Here is a 22,030-nt window from a genome sequence, read left to right as displayed (position 1 = left end):
ACATCGTGAGAAATCGATTATCGCGAGGGGTCTTGGAACGGAACCCTCGCGATAATCGGGGGATCACTGTACAGGACTACGCTTATTTAATAAGGTTTGTTTTTGCAAACTTTGAAGCAAGGGTGGCTAAAGGAAGAAATGTTTGAGTTTGACTTGATTATCACCTTTGAATCATCCATGATTGCATTGTGCATATCAGATGTTCCAAAAGTAATATTTTTTTCATCCTTGAATGAAGTTCAAACCAATATTTCCATGTATTATCTGGACAGCACGTTTCACATATAATGTGTAATTTCTCCTTCCATGTGCAGTAAGCATAATCTCAGTGGATAATCTTCTCCGGGTCCCGTCAACTAAAGAATGTCGCTTGGCGGGACCCAGGGGAAGAGCCTTCTCTGTGGCGGCCCCGGCCCTCTGGAACCAACTCCCCCCAAAGATTAGAATTGCCCCCACCCTCCTTGCCTTTCGTAAGCTGCTTAAAACCCACCTCTGCCGTCAGGCATGGGGGAATTGAGATCCTCTTCCCCCTAGGCCTTTACAATTCTATGCATGGTATGTATGTATGTATGTTTGGTTTTTTATATTAATGGGTTTTTAATTGTTTCTAACATCAGACTACTATTGTACACTGCTTTATTGTTGCTGTTAGCCGCCCCGAGTCTCCGGAGAGGGGCGGCATACATATCCAATAAATAAATAAATAAATTAGCTGGCTGGAGAATTCTGGGAGTTGAAGTCCACGAGTCTTAAAGTTGCCAGGTTTGCTGTACAACTTCTGTTTAGTTCAAAAGGAAAGGTCTATGAGGAAATATCTCCTCCGAGAAGGAGGACCAGGAAACAGGAGGAATAGCATCTTCTGCTATTTCTTAAAAACAAGCGAACAGGTACATAAATTCTAAATTAGTAGCAAAGAATAAGATGTGAAAGCAAACACTACTCGTTTTTTCTCACCCTTCCTATCACCCATCTTATGACTGTATGACTATAACTTGTTGCTTGTATCCTTAAGATTTTTATTAAAGTTGATCGTTTCCTGATTGCTTATTTGACCTCTTTGACAATCATTAAGTGTTGTACTACATGATTCTTGACAAGTCCCGTCGACAAAGCCCTGCATTGCATAGGACCAGACTATCTCTAAGACCGCCTTCTACCGCACTAATCCCAGCGACCGGTGAGGTCTCACAGAGTTGGTCTCCTTTGGGTCCCGTCGACCAAACAATGTCGGCTGGCGGAACCTAGGGAAAGAGCCTTCTCTGTGGGGGGCCTGGCCCTCTGGAATCAGCTCCCCCCAGAGATTTGCACTGCCCCCACCCTCCTCGCCTTCCGAAAGAGCTTAAAAACTCATCTTTGTCGCCAGGCCTGGGGTTTCAGGATCTTCCCCCTGACCAATGAATGTTTTTTAGTATGAGTGTCGAATGAGTGGTTCATGGAAGTTTTTTTAATTAGAATTTTTAGGATAGTTTTTTAATGTATTATTAATTGGATTGGTTAGTATTGTTTCTTGTATATGCTGTGAGCCGCCCCGAGTCCTTGGAGAGGGGCAGTATATGAATCCAAATCCAAACCCAAACCCAAAAATAAATAAATTAAACAAATAAATAATTAAATAAATTGCATTTTTTTGGACTTGTGTAAATGAAGTCCTCAGAGAAGAGCAGCATATGAATCCAAACCCAAACCCCAAAATAAATAAATGAATGAATGAATGAATGAATGAACAAACAAACAAACAAACAAACAAACAAACAGCATTTTTTGACTTGTGTAAATGAGGTCCTCGGAGAAGGGCAGCATGCAAACCAAATCCCTAACCCATACATACATACATACATACATACATACACAAACAAACAAACAAACAAACAAATAGAATTTTTTGACTTGTGTAAATGAAGTCCTTGGAGAAGGGCAGCATACGAACCCAAACCCAAATCCATAGATAGATAGATAGATAGATAGATAGATAGATAGATAGATAGATAGATAGATAGATAGATAGATAGATAGAATTAATGAATTAATGAATTTTTTGACTTGTGTAAATGAAGTCCTTGGAGAAGGGCAGCATACGAACCCAAACCCAAACCCATAGATAGATAGATAGATAGATAGATAGATAGATAGATAGATAGATAGATAGATAGATAGATAGATAGAATGAATGAATGAATGAATGAATGAATGAATGAATGAATGAATGAATGAATGAATGCCTTTTCCAGTTACAGTTTCAGAGGCTCGGGTTTGTAAATGGGAAATGGTTCTTGAGAAGAGGCAAAAAAAATCTTGAACACCCAGTTCTTATCTAGAAAAGTTCATAAGTAGAGGCGTTTGTAGGTAGAGGTTCTATTGTATTTTCATAGTTGTACCATAACATTCTATATACAGTGGTATCTCTCAGAAAAGGTAGGGAGAAGCCTCTGTGCGGCCTCTCTAGGAATCTCCTGGGAGGAAACAGGGCCAGAAAAGGTGAGGAGAAGCCTCCATGGGGCCTGTCTAGGAATCTCCTGGGAGGAAACAGGGTCGGAAAAGGTAGGGAGAAGCCTCCATGGGGCCTGTCTAGGAATCTCCTGGGAGGAAACAGGGCCTCCACCCTCCCTGTGGTTTCCCCAATCGCACGCATTATTTGCTTTTACATTAATTCCTATGGAAAAAGTTGCTTCTTCTTACAAACTTTTCTACTTAAGAACCTGATCACAGAACGAATTAAGTTCGTAAGTAGAGGTACCACTGTACTTTAAGCAATCCCAGATGTGACTTCAGCTTGTAGACGACTGCTTATACAAACCCTCCGTCTAAAGCAGTGATTTTCAACCTTTTTTGAGCCGCGGCACATTTTTTACATTTACAAAATCCTGGGGCACACCACCAACCAAAATGACACAAATGTAATAAATAAATAAATACATACATACATACATACATACATACATACATACATACATACATAACCCCCTCATATATACAATCCCATGTAACATCCTCTTATAAATACAGTCAATCATCAATCATCCCTCCTCAAATTTATACCGCTCTCTCATTTCTGGGTACTTCTCCTGTCTTTCCCCCTTTTCTCTCTCATGTTTCTCATTTCTCTCTCTTCCTCCCTTTTCCCCTCATTCCTTCTCCCTCTCACTTCTCCTCTTTTTCCATCCCTGTCTCTCTCCCCTCTTTATGCGTGTGTGTGTGTATACACACTCGAACCATTTCCAAAACCAGTTGAGGGCTGGGTTTTTTTCCTCTTTTATTCTTTTCAAAAACAGGTGTGGGCTGGGGGGGTTTTCTTATTATTTGGGTGCTTTTTGCCATATGCTTCAAGAAGCACCTCTCTCTCTCTCTTTTGCTCTCTCTCGTTCTCTCTCTTATTTTCTTTCTCTCTCATGCTTTCTCTCTCTTGTTCTCTGGCGGGATTAGTCATCTGTTGTCCTCCTAATGCTGCCAGGGACAAAACGCCCACCCTCTCCTGAGGGAAAAGACGGACTGTTTGGGATGGGAATTAGCATCTCTCCCGCCGCGTTAAGTAGGCAAGGCAAGGCAGAAACTCGCCGGACGCGGAGCCCAAAAAAAGCGCCTCAGGAAGGCAGAAGCGAAGCGCCCCCACCGCCCGCTCTCTTTCCAATGCTGCGCCCGTTGCACCAGGGTCTTTGCCTGAATCCACCTCCTTTCTGAGGCTCGAGCGAACCTCCTTCGCCAGCAGCCAGGGGGTCGGCTTCGCCCCCTGCCCAGCCGAAAGTGTGCGTGTGAGGGGGGAGAGCTTGCTTCTGCAACCGCATGGCCAGAGAGAAGCGGGATAGCAAGGCAGCGGCATTCTTCTGCCTGGCCTGGGGCTCTGCTTGGTTTTCCTGGGCTTCCCGCAGCATGTAGGTGGCCGAGAAGACCGAGCAGGACTGTGAGAGGGGTGGGCGTTCCCACAGCGCTCGGAGCGGCTAGCAGACGGATCGCCAGTGCCGCTGCAGCCACAGCTGTGGGAGGAGCCGTGCCCCAAGAAAGCCGGAGAGAAGGATGGATCGGGCGGGGACAGCCACAAGTGGAAGCCTCAGCCCTGGAGCTCCCACTTGCAGAAGCCGCCCCTCCCCTGGCTATTGCCCGCCGCTATTAGCGAGGAGAAGCCATGCGCGCAAGGGGGCCGACTTTCAAAACAACCTTTGCTGGCCTCCGCCTCGCGGCACACCTGACCATGTCTCGCGGCACACCAGTGTGCCGCGGCACACCGGTTGGGAAACACTGGTCTAAAGCAGTGGTCCCCAACCTTTTTTCCACCAGGGACCAGTTTCAGCAAGACAATTTTTCTATGGCCCGGTGGGGGCGGAAAGGGGGTTTAGCTTATCGTTCCATTGTCTCTCTTTCCTCCTCCCCTTTTTAATTTTGCGGGGGAGTCGAGGTGACAGAGGGAGGAAGGATAGGAGGGGGCAGTTTCCTGTCTCTTTCCCCTCCTGTTCACTTGGGACCACCCTTTGTCTTTTAGCAGTTTCAGAGGACCCCCCCCCCAACTCTGGTTGGGATTGCAGCAAGGAATCCCAGAGGAGGGGGAGGTGCCTCCACGGACACAGTCACCTTCCTTTGCGATCGCTGCCTGCTTGGAGCGCCCACCACTGCCAGTCCAGTAATTTTCTTGCAGCAAGGAATCCTTCCAAAAGAAAATTACTGGAGCTAGTGGTGGGGGCTTCATAGTCACACGCACATCCCTGGCTTCGCTCCCACCCAGGACGCCGGGAATAGGGTGGGGGAGTCTAGGAAAAAAGGAGCTGCACAATGCCCAAGCCTTTCCATCTGAGCTGCAGGCAAAGCGAGGGCTTTGCGAGGGCTTCGCAAGGAGGAAATAGACCGCTTTCGACGAGAGAAGAAAGACAGGAAAGGAAGAAAGCAAGCAAGAAAGCAAAGGTTTTCTCGGCCCGAGGCAAACGGCGGTCCCGAGTGAACACGAGGGGAAAGAGACAGGAAACAGCTTGGCACTCGCCGGCTCCACAGCAGCTGCTGACTCCGCGGACCAGTGCAACATGCCTCGCGGCCCGGTACTGGTCCACGGCCCGGCGGTTGGGGACCCCTGGTCTAAAGGAATGCTACAAATAATGTTTGAAATATACGAATACAATTCAGAGTCTCTGTTAGCATAGTTCATTAGGCAACCAATGAGGTAGATCCAGTTCATGGAACAGTGTGCTCTGGCAGTGCCGGAGTAGAAGTGACGAAAGTGGAAAAAGTTGAATCATAGCCCATAAGGGTGGAAAATCTTCATGCTTTTAGATGTCCTTTTGTCCCCTCATTTTTTCCCTACTCGTCACAATTTTCCATCTGTTCTTCCACCTTCGCTGCTCTCGTATTTGTGTATCCTTACTGCTTTTTCACCTAATTCGCTGCAACCAATATGACTTTGTTCAGAAGTATCCATGAAGCTCAGTATCGGGGTGCTACCCAGTATGCGCCACACCGCGCCCCAGTAGCATGTGCAGTTCTGCTTGTCTGGCATGTGCCTGCGTGCGTCCCAGTGAGATTTTGCTTCTGTGCCTGTGCAGGAAGCGAAATCTCACAAGGCGATGCGTGTGTGTGAGATTTTGACGCATGCGCGGAAGCAAATTTGCTTCCTGTGCATGCGCAGAAGCAAAATCTCACTGGGATACACCCGCGGGCATGCAAGTGACCTGAAGCTGCGCACGCATTGCACCAGTAGCGGCAGTAAGTAGCAACCCCTGCCTGCTGAAGCTAATTATTATTATTATTATTATTATTATTATTATTATTATTATTATTATTATTATTTAGATTTGTATGCCGCCCCTCTCCGTAGACTCGGGGCGGCTCACAACACAATAAAACAGTTCATAACAAATCTAATAATTTACAATTTAAAATATTTTTTAAAAAACCCATTATTAAGCAGACATACATACAAACATACCATACTTAAATTGTATAGGCCCGGGGCAGATATTTCAATTCCCCCATGCCTGACGACAAAGGTGGGTTTTGAGGAGTTTACGAAAGGCAAGGAGGGTAGGGGCAGTTCTAATCTCTGGGGGGAGCTGGTTCCAGAGAGTTGGGGCCACCACAGAGAAGGCTCTTCCCCTGGGGCCCGCCAACCGACATTGTTTAGTTGACGGGACCTGGAGAAGGCCCACTCTGTGGGACCTAATCGGTCGCTGGGATTCATGCAGCAGAAGGCGGTCTCGGAGATGCCATGAATGGCTTTATCAGATATAGCAGTGTATCATTGTCTATATATTTGTGTGGGATTACCAATAGAACCCAAAAAATTAAGATAAAGAAGCCTTTGTAAGCAGTATAGGGCCACTGAATAGGAGCAGAACCAACTTTCTGGAGGCTCTCAAGTTATGTAGAGAGTTTATTTACATTTCTATCGACATACCTTAGTAGAACCGAGATTCCCAATCAGTCTATAGAGCAGTGATGGCGAGCCTTTTTTCTCTTGGATCCTGAAAGAGGATGTGTGCATGCTATCGCACATTCACAAGTGCCCATACCCATAATTCAATGCCTGGGAAGGGCAAATCCAGCTTCCCTTGCTCCCTGGAGGCCTCTCGGAGGCCGGAAACGGCCTGTTTCCCAACTTCTGGTGGGCCCAGTAGGCTCGTGTTTCGCCCTCCCCAGGCTCCAAAGGCTTCCCTGGAACCAGGGTGTTCTGCCGGGCTTTCTGGTAGAAGCCTCCCGAAAATTCACGGGTACAAATTTCAGACACACACACGTTTGAAAATTCAAAACAATGTCCTTTATCACACAATTCAAAGGAAACAAAGCACCCTTTTTGTATTGCAAAGAGCACTCTTCCCCAAAACAACCTTGTCGGCTGTACAAGTCCCTTAATCAGTCCTTAAGTACTTAGCTAGTAGCTGTGAAGAAACGTCACAGCCCTCCTTCTTCCCACGAAGTGAAACACACACACACTTTACTCTGCTTTGGTGTCAAAGGCTTGAAAAATCCACAAACAAAGTTCAGACACAGCGAGGCACGATCCTGAAGAACTGCGATCAGATAATCCTCCACAACGGCCAAACTAACACGCTGCTATTTATAGCAGTAGCTCTAATTACTGGAGCCCCACCCAAACACAGGTGGCCTCTCTTATCTCCTGTAATATTTCCTCAATTGGTCTCTTCGATGCATAAGTCTGCGCCTGCCTGGGTCTAACACTTCGTCATCCGAATCAACCGAGGATAATAGTGATTGGCTTCCTGGGCTATGTGCCAAGCCCCCCTCTTCCAAGTCACCCCCACCTTCTTCTTCGTCCGAGGAAACTGCACTCCCTGACTCTGCTGGCAACAAAACATGCCTAGGACATGTTGACGTTTCCCCTGCCTCCACCTCCACATTCCCTGGGGCAGGAGCTGGGCCAGAGCCAACCACAACACAGGGGAGGGTAAAAACGCCCTCCCCATCCCCCCAGTGGCTCTCTGGAAGGTAAAAACGCCCTCCCAGAGCCTCCAGGTGAGCCAAAAATCAGCTGGCCGGCACAACATGTACGTTGGAGCTGAGCTAGGGCAATGGCTCACGTGCCAGCATATATGGCTCTGCATGCCATCTGTGGCATCCGTGCCACAGGTTCACCGTCACTGCTATAGGCAGTGTTTCCCAACCTTGGCAACTTGAAGATATCTGGACTTCAACTCCCAGAATTCCCCAGCCAGCATTCGCTGGCTGGGGAATTCTGGGAGTTGAAGTCCAGATATCTTCAAGTTGCCAAGGTTGGGAAACACTACTATAGAGGATAGGTTGATAAATGGGAGACAATATACTGTATATCCTCTGGCATCCATTACACATATTTAGCATCTCCCCTACGAACATAAATAGTCTAAAGAGCATAAAGAAAAAGAAGACAGGTGGTACAAAAGAATGAAGTTCATCAAAACGGAGTAGGATTGTAGGCTAAGAAGTTGAAAAACATTGCAGAATATACCAATTACATACAATACATCCCAAACCAGTATTTATGCCAGAAAACTTATTCCTCAAAGCCAAGATTTGGCTGGCAAGCCATAATTTCCTGGGCCCCGGCTTAGAATATCAGAATACGTATTAATGGTCAATTTTGTGTAACTTTTTCGCTAGAATTAGAATTAGTAGAAAACAATCCTAAAACAACAAGAAAAAAAACCTTTTTCCTTAAGCTAATGATATTGGAAAGCATCCAATTTTTTCATAAAAATTATGATCAGTAGAAATAATTCTGTAAAAAAAACATTTTTGCTAAAGTTAAAAGTTGGAAAAAGTCCAGTATTTTTTAACCATGACATTAATTACTGTGAGATGACAGAAAATCTGCCAGATAGGATTCTATGAAACTAAACAATTATATTTTTGCAGCTTATAGACTAGGCTGGACATTAAAGTACTGGAAAATCTGGAATCTAAATTGAAGCAATGTTGTAACATTGTACAAGATTACATATGGACTTGCGCAGGTGCGTGTGCACGCACACCCACCCACATATATATACCAGGTGATATACAGATGGGGGATCCACTAGATCTGTGATGGTGAATCTATGGCACGTGTGGTAGAGGTGGCATGCAGAGCCTTCTCTGTGGGCATGCACACAGTATTGGATTCCTACCTATATGGGCCACACTATAGTTCCGGTAGGGAAAATGGAGCTGTGCATGCATCTCTGCATCTCCGGTGCTCATGTGCACGCATCTGAGCGAGATTTTTAGACAGGGAGTCATTGCTCACAGTCACTCATGCCTTCATCACCTTGAGGTTCGACTACTGCAACGCTCTACATGGGGCTACCTTTGAAAAGTGTTCGGAAACTTCAGATCGTGCAGAATGCGGCTGCGAGAGCTATCGTGGGGCTTCCCAGATTCGCCCATGTTTCACCAACACTCCGTAGCTTGCATTGGCTGCCGATCAGTTTCCAATCACAATTCAAATGATGGTAATGACCTTTAAAGCCCTACATGGCATCGGACCATAATACCTCCGGGACCACCTTCTGCCGCACGAATCCCAGCGACCGATTAGGTCCCACAGAGTTGGCCTTCTCTGGGTCCCATCGACTAAACAATGTCATCTGGCAGGCCCCAGGGCGACCTTGGCCCTCTGGAATCAACTTCCCCCAGAGATTAGAACTGCCCCCACCCTCCTTGTCTTTCGCAAATTACTTAAGACCCACCTGTATCGCCAGGCTTTTATATTTTATGTTTGGTATGTGAGTGCTGCATGGTTTTAAATGATGGGGTTTTACATCTTTTTAATATTAGATTTGTTTCATTGTAATATTGTTTTTATTATTGTTGTGAGCCGCCCCAAGTCTTCGGAGAGGGGCGGCATACAAATCTAATAAATTATTATTATTATTATTATTATTATTATTATTATTATTATTATTATTATTTTGCTTCTGCGCATGAGCAGGAAGCAAAATCTCATGAGGAAATGCAAGTGTGAGCAAGTTTTTGGTGATTTTTTTGCTTCTGTGCATGCGCTAAAGCAAAAAAAATTGCCAAAATGTCACTCGCGCGTGCGTCCGTTCGCAGGTGCAGAAGCAAAATTTTGCTCAGATGTGCGCGGGCATGCGTGGCGTCACAGAGCTCCGCGGGAAGTGCACTGGCAGCGGCTGTAAGTGGAATCCTCTCCTGCATGCACGCCCTTGCCAGCTGGTCACGGGCGCCGGAGTACTAGAAAACAGCCTGAAAATTGCCCTGAAAATGCCCAAAAAACCAGGCTAATATGGAAGCTGTTTTCAGGCCATTTCCGGCTATCTGGACTTAAGGTTTTTAGCGCTCCAGCATGCATGCAGTTTGGGTACTTGGTGCAGAAAACGTTCGCCATCACTGCCCTAGGTAGATTCTTTTTAAAATCTAGCTGTCATACTTTGCTACATCTTGGAGTAAAAAAATACTTTTTTTCTTTTAAGCACTAATGATTTAGGAAGTGGGTAAACAGTAAAGATTTCCCTTTTTTCAGGTTTCAAAGTCTAATGTCAGTCTAAAAATAGTATTCCAAAGTACTGGGCACCTTTAGTTTCTTCAGCACTTTAGTTATAATATTTTTTATTTATTTGATTTTTTAATGCCGCCCTTCTCATTAGACCAGTGTTTCCCAACCTTGGCAATGTGAAGATACTTGGACTTCAACTCCCAGAATTCCCCAGCCAGCATTCGCTGCCTGAGGAATTCTGGGAATTGAAGTCCAAATACAGTAGAACCTCGACATACGAGCTGCTCTATATACGAGCATTTCGAGATGCAAGCTAGGAGGGGAGGGATATTTCTGTTCTACTTACGAGCCCAAATTTGGGATACGAGCGCTCACCGCCTGTCCCTGTCAGCGGCCCAGCCACCTTCACCCGCCCAGACAACCGCCACAGGGGCTCCTCCGGAGGGGCGCACGGGGAAGGGCTTGAGCCGCCACCTTCTCCCTTCCCCTTGGGAGCGCCGCACCTCTTGTCTGCCCGGCCCGAGAGGCACGAAAGCGCCGCTTATGCCGGGCGGTCCGCCTGGAACGCCAGCAATGCCGCCAGGCCGATTGCCGAGCAGGGGCGGGGCGCGGGAGGAGGCAGCGCCACACCGGACCCCTCAGGCTGCTCCGCCCGGGATGGGGCTCCTCCGAGCCCTCGACGCGCCTGCCCAGGGAGAAGCCGCTGCCCAAACCTCGGCCGCTCACCAAGTGGGAGCAGTTTGCGCGCCTCAGGGGCATCCAGCCGACTCGCAAGAAGCGCGGCACGCTTGTCTGGGACGAAGCCGCCCAAGAGTGGAAGCGGCATTGGGGTTACAGCCGAGCCGGCGGCGACCCCTCCCACGAGTGGCTCATGGAAGTGCCCGACTCGGCGGACCCCATGGAGGACCAGTTCGCCAAACGGTGCCACAAGAAGCGCGAGCGGGTGGCGCGCAACGAGCTCAACCGCCAGAAGAACCTGGCGCGCGCCCAGTGGGGCCGCCCGACCGCTGACCTCCACCCGACGGGCCACCAAGACCGAGCTGAGATGAGCCGCGTCGCCGCCCTGGCTCGCGTCTCCACCGCCTCCCGGGGCCGCTTCCAGCCTCGCCTGCCCAAGAAGCCCGCCGTCGCCCAGACCAACACGGCCCGCGGCAAGAAGCGGCGCTTGAAGGGGAGAAGAAGCGGCACCGGGAGCTGGCCCGCAGCCTGAGTAGCAAGAAGCCCGCCCTGGACCTCACCCGCGCCGTCAACAAGCAGCTCCACGAAGACGGGTGAAGGTGGCTGGGCCGCTGACAGGGACAGGCGGTGAGCGCTCGGAGGGGGCACAGCCCGGAGCGAGACTTGGCCTCCGCTGCGGCTGCTTTTTGGGCTTGCATGCATTAATCGCTTTTCCATTGTTTCCTATGGGAAACAATGTTTCGTCATACGAGCTTTTCAACTTACAAGCCTCCTTCCAGCACCAATTAAATTCGTAAGTCGAGGTTCTACTGTATCTTCAAGTTGCCAAGGTTGGGGAACACTGCCTTAGGCTCAGGGCAGCTTACAACGTGTTAGCAATAGCACTTTTTAACAGAGCTAGCATATTGGTTGCCGATCAGTTTCCGGTCACAATTCAAAGTGTTGGTTATGACCTATAAAGCCCTTCATGGCACCGGACCAGATTATCTCCGGGACCGCCTTCTGCCGCACAAATCCCAGCGACCGATTAGGTCCCACAGAGTGGGCCTTCTCCGGGTCCTGTCAACTAAACAATGTCGTTTGGCGGGACCCAGGGGAAGAGCCTTCTCTGTGGCAGCCCCGGTCCTCTGGAACCAACTCCCCCCAGAGATCAGAATTGCCCCCTTAGGCCTTTCCTAAGCTCCTTAAAACCCACCTCTGCCGTCAGGCATGGGGGAACTGAGATATTATTTCCCCCTGGGCCTCTACAGTTTATGCATGGTATGTCTGTATGTATGTCTGGTTTTTATATTAAGGGTTTTTTAGTTGTTTTATTATTGGATTGCTACATATTGTTTTTATCACTGTTGTTAGCCGCCCCGAGTCCACGGAGAGGGGCAGCATATAAAACAAACAAACAAACAAACAAACAAACAAACAAATAAAATATTGCCCCCACAATCCGGGTTCTCATTTTACCCACCTCAGAAGGATGGAGAGCTGAATCAACCTTGAGCATATATTCTCATATATTTTAATTTGAGACTTACTCTTTTAGAACACAAAGCATTATTTTATAGTACAGGATTAAATGATTCCCCAGTATTTTTTGCAAACTATTTATATTTAAAGGAGGCATTTCACACAACCAGCATTTATTTTTTCAAGCTAGATGAAGTAAAAGATGGAGTAAGAATTGCGCATTTTTGGCCGAAAGACACATTAAAAACTTCCTTATATAAATGGGGAAATTCAGTTATGCAACCTTTTATCTTTTTTTTTTGTTCTAAACAGTATTGCTAAAGATCTAGATTGATTGATTTTTTTTTATTCCAATAATTATTAAAGAACCTTAACGTTTCCCTGTTCTGTTTGATTGCTGAAAGAGCATATACTTGCTGGAAAAGAGTGGGCCAGACTAATGACATTAGACTTTGAAACCTGAAAAAAAGCATTGAGTGTTTTTTTTTAACTATAGTTAGACAGATTGTCTCATTGTAGGAATGAGATTCTTGTGCAAGCATATTTTTATTCCTTCTCTTTCCAAAACTCATTGGATCAGTGAGAAAGAATTGGCTTGGTTAATTATTCCCTTTCTCTTAATTACATGACTGCAAGCATAAAATTCTGCCTCTTCAAGCTTCTTTAGTTATTTTTTCCTAGCCTTGTCTTGTCTTAGAACAGATCTTGGCTATCTGGATTAGCATTTATTTAAATTTAGAGAAGGACGCATTTTATAGCTCGATATTCTATTCAGATTTATAAAGAGCACAATGGGTAAACAGCGTGGATGCAATAAGGTATATTTTAAAGTGCTTTTTTCTATTTGTAGAGCGATGGTTGAGCATGTGATATGATGAATTAATTGTACGTAACTTCTATACTTGACTTAATAATACATAGTTATATATATTTTATTCTAATTGATAAAGTTGTGGAGCATACTCCAGGACTTGTATTTTGCCCCTTGCTTAATTATTTTTCTCTGTGTGTGTATTCCTATATTTTTATTTGATATCCCATGTACTGTAAAATTGTTTTTTTTTATTTTTATTTATATTTATTAAAGATGTGCAAATATACAGTCAAGGCACTAGAACATAATTCAGCCTTTTATAGATTAATACCTCTCTCAAAATCTTCACCAGTATTAACTTAATGCTACCTACTTAAGACCAGGTCAGAAGGTGATGTCTTAGGTCAAACTGGAAGTTCTAGTTTAAACTTCAGGAACTATCCAGCAAGAAGTCAATCCTACAGAGGTATCTCTTTGTGTATATGTCCTTGTGGCTAGCACCAAATGTCATGGGGGTATATTTTTAATTAATTGTATATAATATTGTATGAAAAAGTTCTGTTATCAAAACGTGTGTCTCAAGTATTGTGATAGCAGGTTTCATGAACAGGTATTAATCCAAGGTAGCTTTAAACCATCTTTCATGGCCAAGAAACAAGGAAGGGATGAAGGGATGAAACAGGCAAGGGATGAAGGCATTCTCAGATTCCTTTGGGGAAGGATTTAATAAAACTAGGCCCCTAGTCCCTGAAATTGACTATTTTGATTAAAGAAAAAAAAAGTGTACTTTTGTTTCCACATGGAGAGACCGCTTCTGAACTTGGTGCTTGGAGTGGAAAAGATTGAACTTTGATTTTGGGTTTTACCGAGAAGATTGATAGATCTTTATAGAAATGGCTTGTTCATATTATTATGAAAAAGCAAAAAAGTTGTGATTTAGAATAGACTAGAATAGAATAGAATCGTGAGACATTTGTATTGTGTATTGGACAAAATAAATCAGTAAATAAAAAGAATAGAATAGAATAGAAGGGCAGACTAGATGGACCATGAAGTCTTTTTCTGCCATCAATCTTCTATGTTTCCCTTTAATCTGATCCTTTGAAAATCAATGTTGCTATTATGTAAAAATGCCACTTTTCTATTTGACTTATAAAGTAGTATAGAGATGGTAACAGGAAATGTTGATTTGAGTCAGTGATGGGATTCAATTTTTTTAAAACTACCAATTCGGTGGGCATGGCTTGGCTTGGTGGGCGCGGCAGAGGAAGGATACTGTAAAATTTCCATTGCTTCTCCACTCCAGGGGGATGGTTATTGCAAAATCCCTATTTCTTTTGGATCAGCTAGGACTTGGGAGGCAGAGAGTAGATGGGAGCGGGGCCAGTCAGAGGTGGTATTCACCGCTTCTCCAAACTACTGAAAATTTCCACTACTAGTTCTCCGAACTACTCAAATTTCCACTACCGGTTCTCCAGAACTGGTCAGAACCTGCTGAAACCCACCTCAGATTTGAGTTGAATATATTATCTTAATTTAAATGTATTTATTTATTCGACTTCTATGCCACCCAATCCCGAAGGACTCAGGGCGGCTTACAATAATAATAGAAATAGAAATACAAATTGATACAGAACAATAAAAAGAAGTCGAATATAATCTAAAAGTATAAAACTCCGTATTAAAAAGAAACTCATTAATTGTAAAGCAGTTATAATCCCATGCATACGTACAGTTCATATAGTGTGACCTTGTCAGTTGTTAGTTCATGGCCCCCCAGGCCTGCCAGCAAAGCCAGGTCTTTGTGGCCTTACAGAAGGCCAGTAGGATGGGAGCAGTACGAGCATCAGGGGGTAGTTGGTTCCATAGAGCCGGGGCGGCCACAGAGAAGGCGTCCCCCATGGTCTCGCCAACCTGCATTGCTTCGTCGACGGGACCCAGAGGAGGCCAACTCTGCGTGCTCTTATTGATCTCCGGGAGGTATGTGGCAAGAGGCAGTCCCGTAAATAAATGTCCCGTAAATAAAAAATAAATGTTTTAGACTTCAGCTGTTCTGTTATTTCTTGCTTGCTATTGACTTTAAGACAAGTTGTCCTTGACTTACATCCACAATTGGGCCCAACACTTCTGTCGTTAAGTGAGACATTTGTTAAGTGAATTTTGCCCCATTTTACAAACTTTCCTGCCTTGGTTGTTAAGTGAATCACTGTAATTGATAAGTGGGTAACCTGGTTGTTAGGTGAATCTGGCTTCTTGACTTGTCAGAAGGTTGCAAAAGGGGATCGCATAATCTTGGGATACAGTTGCCAAGTATCCGAATTTTGATCACATGATCATGGGGATGCTGGAAATATCGTAACTCTGAAAAACAGTCATAAGCCACTTTTTTTCAATGCCGCTGTAACTTTGAACAGTTACTAAGCAAACTTGCAAGTCAACAATTAACGGGGGGTTGGACTAGATGACCTACAAGATCCCTTCCTACATACATACATACATACATACATACATACATACATACATACATACATACATACATAAATAGCTTCTCCCTTTAAACTAGAGGTTTATAGTGGGTTGTTAGGGACATGGGGTTTTATTTACTGTTGTTGTTCAACGTCTTTTTTATTATTGTACTATTCTATTGTTTTTATTGTTGTAAGCTTCCCTGAGTTCTACGAGATTGGGCAGCATAAAAGTCAAATAAATTAAATTAAATTAGAGTTCTTCAAACTTGGCAACTTTAAGACTTGTGGACTTCAACTCCCAGAATTCTCCAGCCAGCTATGAGAATTCTGGGAGTTGAAGTCCATTAGTCTTAAAGTTGCCAGGTTTGGGACACCCTGCTTTAAACGGATGCAAAATCTTATCAGTGTTTCTCACAGTCAGTCATGCCCTCATCACCTCGAGGTTCGACTACTGTAATGCTCTCTACATGGGGCTACCTTTGAAAAGTGTTCGGAAACTTCAGATCGTGCAGAATGCAGCTGCAAGAGCAGTCATGGGCCTACCTAGGTATGCCCATGTTTCACCAACACTCCGCAGTCTGCATTGGTTGCCGATCAACTTCCGGTCACAATTCAAAGTGTTGGTTATGACCTTTAAAGCCCTTCATGGCACTGGACCAGAATATCTCCGAGACCGCCTGCTGCCGCACGAATCCCAGCGACCGATTAGGTCCCACAGAGTGGGCCTTCTCCGGGTCCCGTCAACTAAACAATGTCGGTTGGCGGGCCCCAGGGGAAGAGCCTTCTCTGTGGTGGCCCCGGCCCTCTGGAACCAACTCCCCCCGGAGATTAGAACTGCCCCTACCCTCCTTGCCTTCTGTAAGCTCCTTAAGACCCACCTGTGTCGTCAGGCATGGGGGAACTAAGACATCTCCCCCGGGCATATATAATTTATGAATGGTATGTGTGTATGTATGTGAGTTTAGAAAATGGGGTTTTTTAAAATGTTTTTAGTATAAATTTAGATTTGTTATAAATTGTTTTTTGCACTTTGTTGTGAGCCGCCCCGAGTCTGATGTGGTAGATAAATCCACAGTAACTGAATTTAAACATGCCTGGGATAAGCATATATCCATCCTAAGATAAAATACAGAAAATAGTATAAGGGCAGACTAGATGGACCATGAGGTCTTTTTCTTCCGTCAGTCTTCTATATTTTATATGTTTCTAGAGTAGAATAGAACAGAATAGAATAGAATAGAATAGAGAATAGAATAGAATAGAATAGAATAGAATTCTTCATTGTCCCAGTGTGATTGGACACACAAGGAATTTGTCTTTGGTACATATGCTCTCAGTGCACATAAAAGAAAATATACATTTGTCAAGAATCATGAGGTGCAACACTTAGTTATTGTCTTAGGGATCAAATAAGCAATGAAGAAATAATCAATATTAATAAACATCTTAGCATAAAAGCAACAGGTTACAATCATACCGTGATAGGTGGGAGGAAATAGGTGATAGGAATGATAAGAAAAAACTGGTAGTAATATTAGTGCAGACTCCAAATCTTTCTAATTCTTTCAATTCAAGAGTTTATATTTACTTGAATTAAAAATTGGTCTATCATTGTTACTGGTGATAAGTCGGCTGATGAAGGCTCCTCTGACCAAGAAGACATTAGTGACTGGGAGGAGGAGAGTGTGGCAGACAGCTCAGAAGGAGATCAATTATCTAGCTCCTCCTTGGATTCAGAACAAGAGTTAATGATACAGCCACGCATGCGGAGAGCGATGCATAGGCAACAACAACTGAGAGATTATTATCAAAGAAAATGAGGCCACCTGTGGTTGGGTGTGGCTGTGGTAATTAGTGAGGCTGCTGGGTTTGGCCATTGTGGAGGATTATCTGATCTTTGTGTTTCGTGACTGCTTTACTGACTTTGACTTTTTGTGTGCTGATTGTTCCCCGCTTTGACACTTTGTGAAAGAAGAAAGACTGTGAATTGCCTCACAGCTGCAAGCTAAGTATCACAGAACTGATAAGGGACTTGTACAAATTACCAGTTTGTTTGGAGACGAGTGCTCTTTGCTATACCAAAAGAGGGCTTGGTTTAAGTGACTTTTCATTATAAAGAACATTGTTTTGAATTTTCAAACGTGTGTGTGTCTGAAATTTGTACCTGTGAATTTTTGGAAGGATTCTACCAGAGAGCCCGACCGAACAGTTGACATTAGTGGTGGGTTCTAAATAATTTTGCTGCCGATTGATGCTTCTGCACATGAGCAGAAGCATCCCAGCGAGTGGGCAGAGCTTCCCAATGCCGGTGCTACCAATTTTAAGAACCAGTCCGAACTGGGAGCAACTCACCACTGGTTGACATATTTTTTGCTAAGAATGCTGGGACTTGAAATCTGCAAATCAGGAAATAATCCAGATTGAGTTTGAAGACAGTTCACGGCTGTTTTTATTTAGTGCTAGCAAGGAAAGATCTCATATTATTCAGCTTGCTCAAAAATTAGTTTTCTGGTAAAACAAAACAACATTTCAAATTTTTCTTTGCATCCAAATACAGTGGTACCTCTACTTAAGAACGCCTCTACTTAAGAACTTTTCTGGATAAGAACCAGGTGTTCACGATTTTTTTGCCTCTACTTAAAAAACATTTTTTACTGAAGAACCCAAGCCCGGAAAAAATACCCAGAAAATATGAGACTGGGACGAAGTTTTCTGCCATTTCCCCTTTAATCCCAGCCATCTTGGGCTTTTTTTTCTGGGCTGCCTTTCGGTGGCGCTTAAGGAGGCTTTGGCAGCCCAGAGCGAAGGGAGCATTTTCCTTTCTCTGGGCGCTTGGAGATGGGATAAACCACTTCGCTGTGGTGACTCCCTCTCACTGCCTCCAATATACCTGGCATGAGGTTGCCCCCCGTAGTGCCTGGGCGTGGAAAGGCAAAAGGGGGTGCTCACCTCACCTTCTTCCTTTGCCAGCGACTGTCCTCCTCCTCTTCTTCTTCTTCCTCCTCCTCCAACCCAAATTCTGAGCTTTTATTTCTTTCCGAATGGGTTTGCATGCATTATTTGCTTTTACATTGATTCCTATGGGGAAAATTGCTTCTACTTAAGAACGTTTCTACTGTATTATTATTATTATTATTATTATTATTATTATTATTATTATTATTATTATTATTAATTGGATTTGTATGCCGCCCCTCTCCGTAGACTCGGGGCGGCTAACAAAAGTAATACAAAACAGCATGTAAATCCAATACTAAAACAGCTAAAAAACCCTTATTTGTAAAACCAAACATACATACAAACAAACATACCATGCATAAATTGTAAGGGCCTAGGGGGAAAGAATATCTCAGTTCCCCCATGTCTGACGGCAGAGGTGGGTTTTAAGGAGCTTACGAAAGGCGAGGAGGGTGGGGGCAATTGTAATCTCTGGGGCGAGTTGGTTCCAGAGGGCTGGGGCCGCCACAGAGAAGGCTCTTCCCCTGGGTCCCGCCAACCGACATTGTTTTGTTGACGGGGCCCGGAGAAGGCTCACTCTGTGGGACCTAACCAGTCGCTGGGATTCGTGCGGCAGAAGGCGGTCTCGGAGATAGTCTGGTCTGGTGCCATGAAGGGCTTTATAGGTAATGACCAACACTTTCTATTGTGACCGGAAATTGATCGGCAACCAATGCAGACTGCAGAGTGTTGGTGTTACATGGACATTTTGGGGAAAGCCCATGATTGCTCTCGCAGCTGCATTCTGCACGATCTGATTATGATCCCCTTATATAGAGCGCTGGTGAGACCACATTTGGAATACAGTGGAACCCCGACATAAGAGCTGCTCTACTTAAGAGCAACTCGAGATAAGAGCTGGGAGGGGAGAGATATTTTTGTTCTACTTACAAGCCCAAATTCGGGATACAAGCGCCAAGGAGCTGTCTCCTGAAGCCAAACGCTAACTTCCGCGTTCGGCTTCAGGAGACAGCTGCGAAGCGGCACGCGTGTTTTAAAAGGTTGCAGCCGGCCTGGGGGGCTCGGGGGGGTGCTTGCAGCTTTCTTTCTTGCTCTTTTTCTTTCTCTCTTTTACCTTCCCTTCCTCTATTTCTTCTTTTCTTTCTCCTTCCCACCTTCTTCCCTCCCTCCCTCCCTTCACTCATTCCTCTCTTACTCTCCCCTTTCATAAGTTTCCTTGCTTCCTTCCTCTGTTCCTGTCCCTTCCCCCTTTCTTTCTTTCTTTCTTTCTTTCTTTCTTTCTTGCTCTTTTTCTTTCTCTCTTTTACCTTCCATTCCTCTATTTCTTCTTTTCTTTCTCCTTCCCACCTTCTTCCCTCCCTCCCTCCCTTCACTCATTCCTCTCTTACTCTCCCCTTTCATAAGTTTCCTTGCTTCCTTCCTCTGTTCCTGTCCCTTCCCCCTTTCTTTCTTTCTTTCTTTCTTTCTTTCTTTCTTTCTTGCTTGCTTGCTTGCTTTCTTGCTCTTTTTCTTTCTCTCTTTTACCTTCCCTTCCTCTATTTCTTCTTTTCTTTCTCCTTCCCACCTTCTTCCCTCCCTCCCTCCCTTCACTCATTCCTCTCTTACTCTCCCCTTTCATAAGTTTCCTTGCTTCCTTCCTCTGTTCCTGTCCCTTCCCTCTTTCCTTCCTTCCTTCCCACCCTCCGTCCATTCATTCACCCATTCCTCTCTTGATCGCTTAAAGCCGGTCCCTGGTGCAAAAAGGGTTGGGGACCTCTGTCCTACAGGATTGGGTGGCAGAGAAGTTGAACATATGTAAATTTAAAAGTTTAAGAAAGTTTACAAGTTAAGTGAAAGAAACTTCATTATTCATTTATATGTACATGTACATTTCTTCATTAAAAACATGTCTTTCTGCATAATTTAGACTAACTTTGTGAGTTTTTTGAGGGCTGGAACCAATTAAAATTATTTACATTAATTCCTATGGGGAAAAGTCGTTCGAGATAAGAGCTGCTCGACTTAAGAGCCCAGGTCCGGAACGAATTAAACTCGTATCTCGAGGTACCACTGTACTGTGTTCAGTTCTGGAGACCTCACCTACAAAAAGATATCGACAAAATTGAACTGTTCCAAAGACCGACTACAAGAATGGTGGAAGGTCTTAAGCATAAAACGTATCAGGAAAGACTTAATGAACTCAATCTGTATAGTCTGGAGGACAGAAGGAAAAGGGGGGACATGATCGAAACATTTAAATATGTTAAAGGGTTAAATAAGGTCCAGGAGGGAAGTGTTTTTAAAAGGAAAGTGAACACAAGAACAAGGAGACACAATCTGAAGTTAGTTGGGGGAAAGATCAAAAGCAACATGAGAAAATATTATTTTACTGAAAGAGTAGTAGATCCTTGGAACAAACTTCCAGCAGACGTTGTAGATAAATCCACAGTAACTGAATTTAAACATGCCTGGGATAAACATATATCCATTGTAAGATAAAATACAGGAAATAGTATAAGGGCAGACTAGATGGACCATGAGGTCTTTTTCTGCCGTCAGTCTTCTATGTTTCTATACGAAACAGTTCCAGGATGTGGGGCAGCCGAAACAGAGTGCAGTATTTAGTGTCTGACAGATATCCTTCCATGTAAGGGCCCTGAACAAAAACAGACATAATGCAGGTAGTTTGGAGCAAACTTCAATCATCTGTAGCATTTAGCATTAAGGAATGGACAACACTTGATGCATCTCCTCCCCAGCTAAGTCATATAGGCACTGTGTATAATTTATATTTGAACCTAATATTAGCTTTTCATAAGACAACACACAGAAGTGTCCTTGAAAGGGAGAGGAACTAGTCCTGTTTTAAAAAGTCACTGCTTTAATTAAAGCCTGAAGCCTCCGGTAACTATGGAAACTCAAGTGAAACACAAATAATGCAATGCAAGTTTTAGAGCTGCACTGTATTTAAGTCTGCTCTGATATTTTCTCCTCGTGAGGAAGAAGCAACAGAAGCATATTTTGTTTTCTTGAAAGAGAACTTTACCTTGTTGACGAGGGAGTAAATGTGGCTTTAAAAGCGAAGACATTTGCAAGTTTGAGAAGTCCAATCCAAACAGCCAGCCCCACTTGTTGAAAATAGCCATTAAATAGGAGATGTTTTTATTCCATACCCTATGCGCTCCTCTGGCAGCCCACCATGTCTCTCATAAACTGCAGTGGAAACTATTTGCAAATAGAGTGATCCCTCGTTTTTCGTGGGGGATGCGTTCCAAGACCACCCGTGAAAAAAGAATTTCCATGAAGTAGGGGAAAGATATTGATTGATTGATTGATTGATTGATTGATTGATTGATTGATTGATTGGATTTGTAGGCCGCCCCTCTCCGCAGACTCGGGGCGGCTAACAACAGTAATAAAACAGCATATAATAATAATCCAATACTAAAAACAGTTAAAAACCCATTATTATAAAAACCAAACATACATACATACATATCATGCATAAAATTGTAAAGGCCTAGGGGGAAAGGGTATCTCAATTCCCCCATGCCTGGCGGCAGAGGTGGGTTTTAAGCAGCTTACGAAAGGCAAGGAGGGTGGGGGCAATTCTAATCTCTGGGGGGAGTTGGTTCCAGAAGGCCAGGGCCACCACAGAGAAGGCTCTTCCCCTGGGTCCCACCAAGCGACATTGTTTAGTTGACGGGACCCGGAGAAGACCCACTCTGTGGGACCTAACTGGTCGCTGGGATTCGTGCAGCAGAAGGC

The 22,030-nt window shown here is 44.5% G+C and overlaps 1 protein-coding gene across 3 annotated transcripts in view; it reads left to right on the top strand.

Moving 5' to 3' along the window:
- LNX2 (ligand of numb-protein X 2) overlaps positions 1-22,030 on the top strand; it is a 126,732-nt gene that overhangs the window by 39,335 nt on the left and 65,367 nt on the right. Inside the window, exon 1 of one of the 3 annotated variants that reach the window (XM_070749841.1) lies at positions 12,758-12,861. The exons of 1 other annotated variant lie outside the window; for it this stretch is intronic. In XM_070749841.1, the coding sequence (XP_070605942.1) occupies positions 12,835-12,861 (27 nt within the window). In that variant the 5' untranslated portion in view covers positions 12,758-12,834. Of the gene's footprint in view, positions 1-12,757; positions 12,862-12,917; positions 12,929-22,030 lie in introns of those variants that run through there. One more of the 3 variants, XM_070749843.1, reaches the window with a different exon arrangement.

This window comes from Erythrolamprus reginae, chromosome 4 (genome assembly GCF_031021105.1).
Source record: "Erythrolamprus reginae isolate rEryReg1 chromosome 4, rEryReg1.hap1, whole genome shotgun sequence".
Taxonomy (NCBI): Eukaryota; Metazoa; Chordata; class Lepidosauria; order Squamata; family Dipsadidae; genus Erythrolamprus; species Erythrolamprus reginae.
This window is presented reverse-complemented; position numbering and strand designations above follow the sequence as displayed.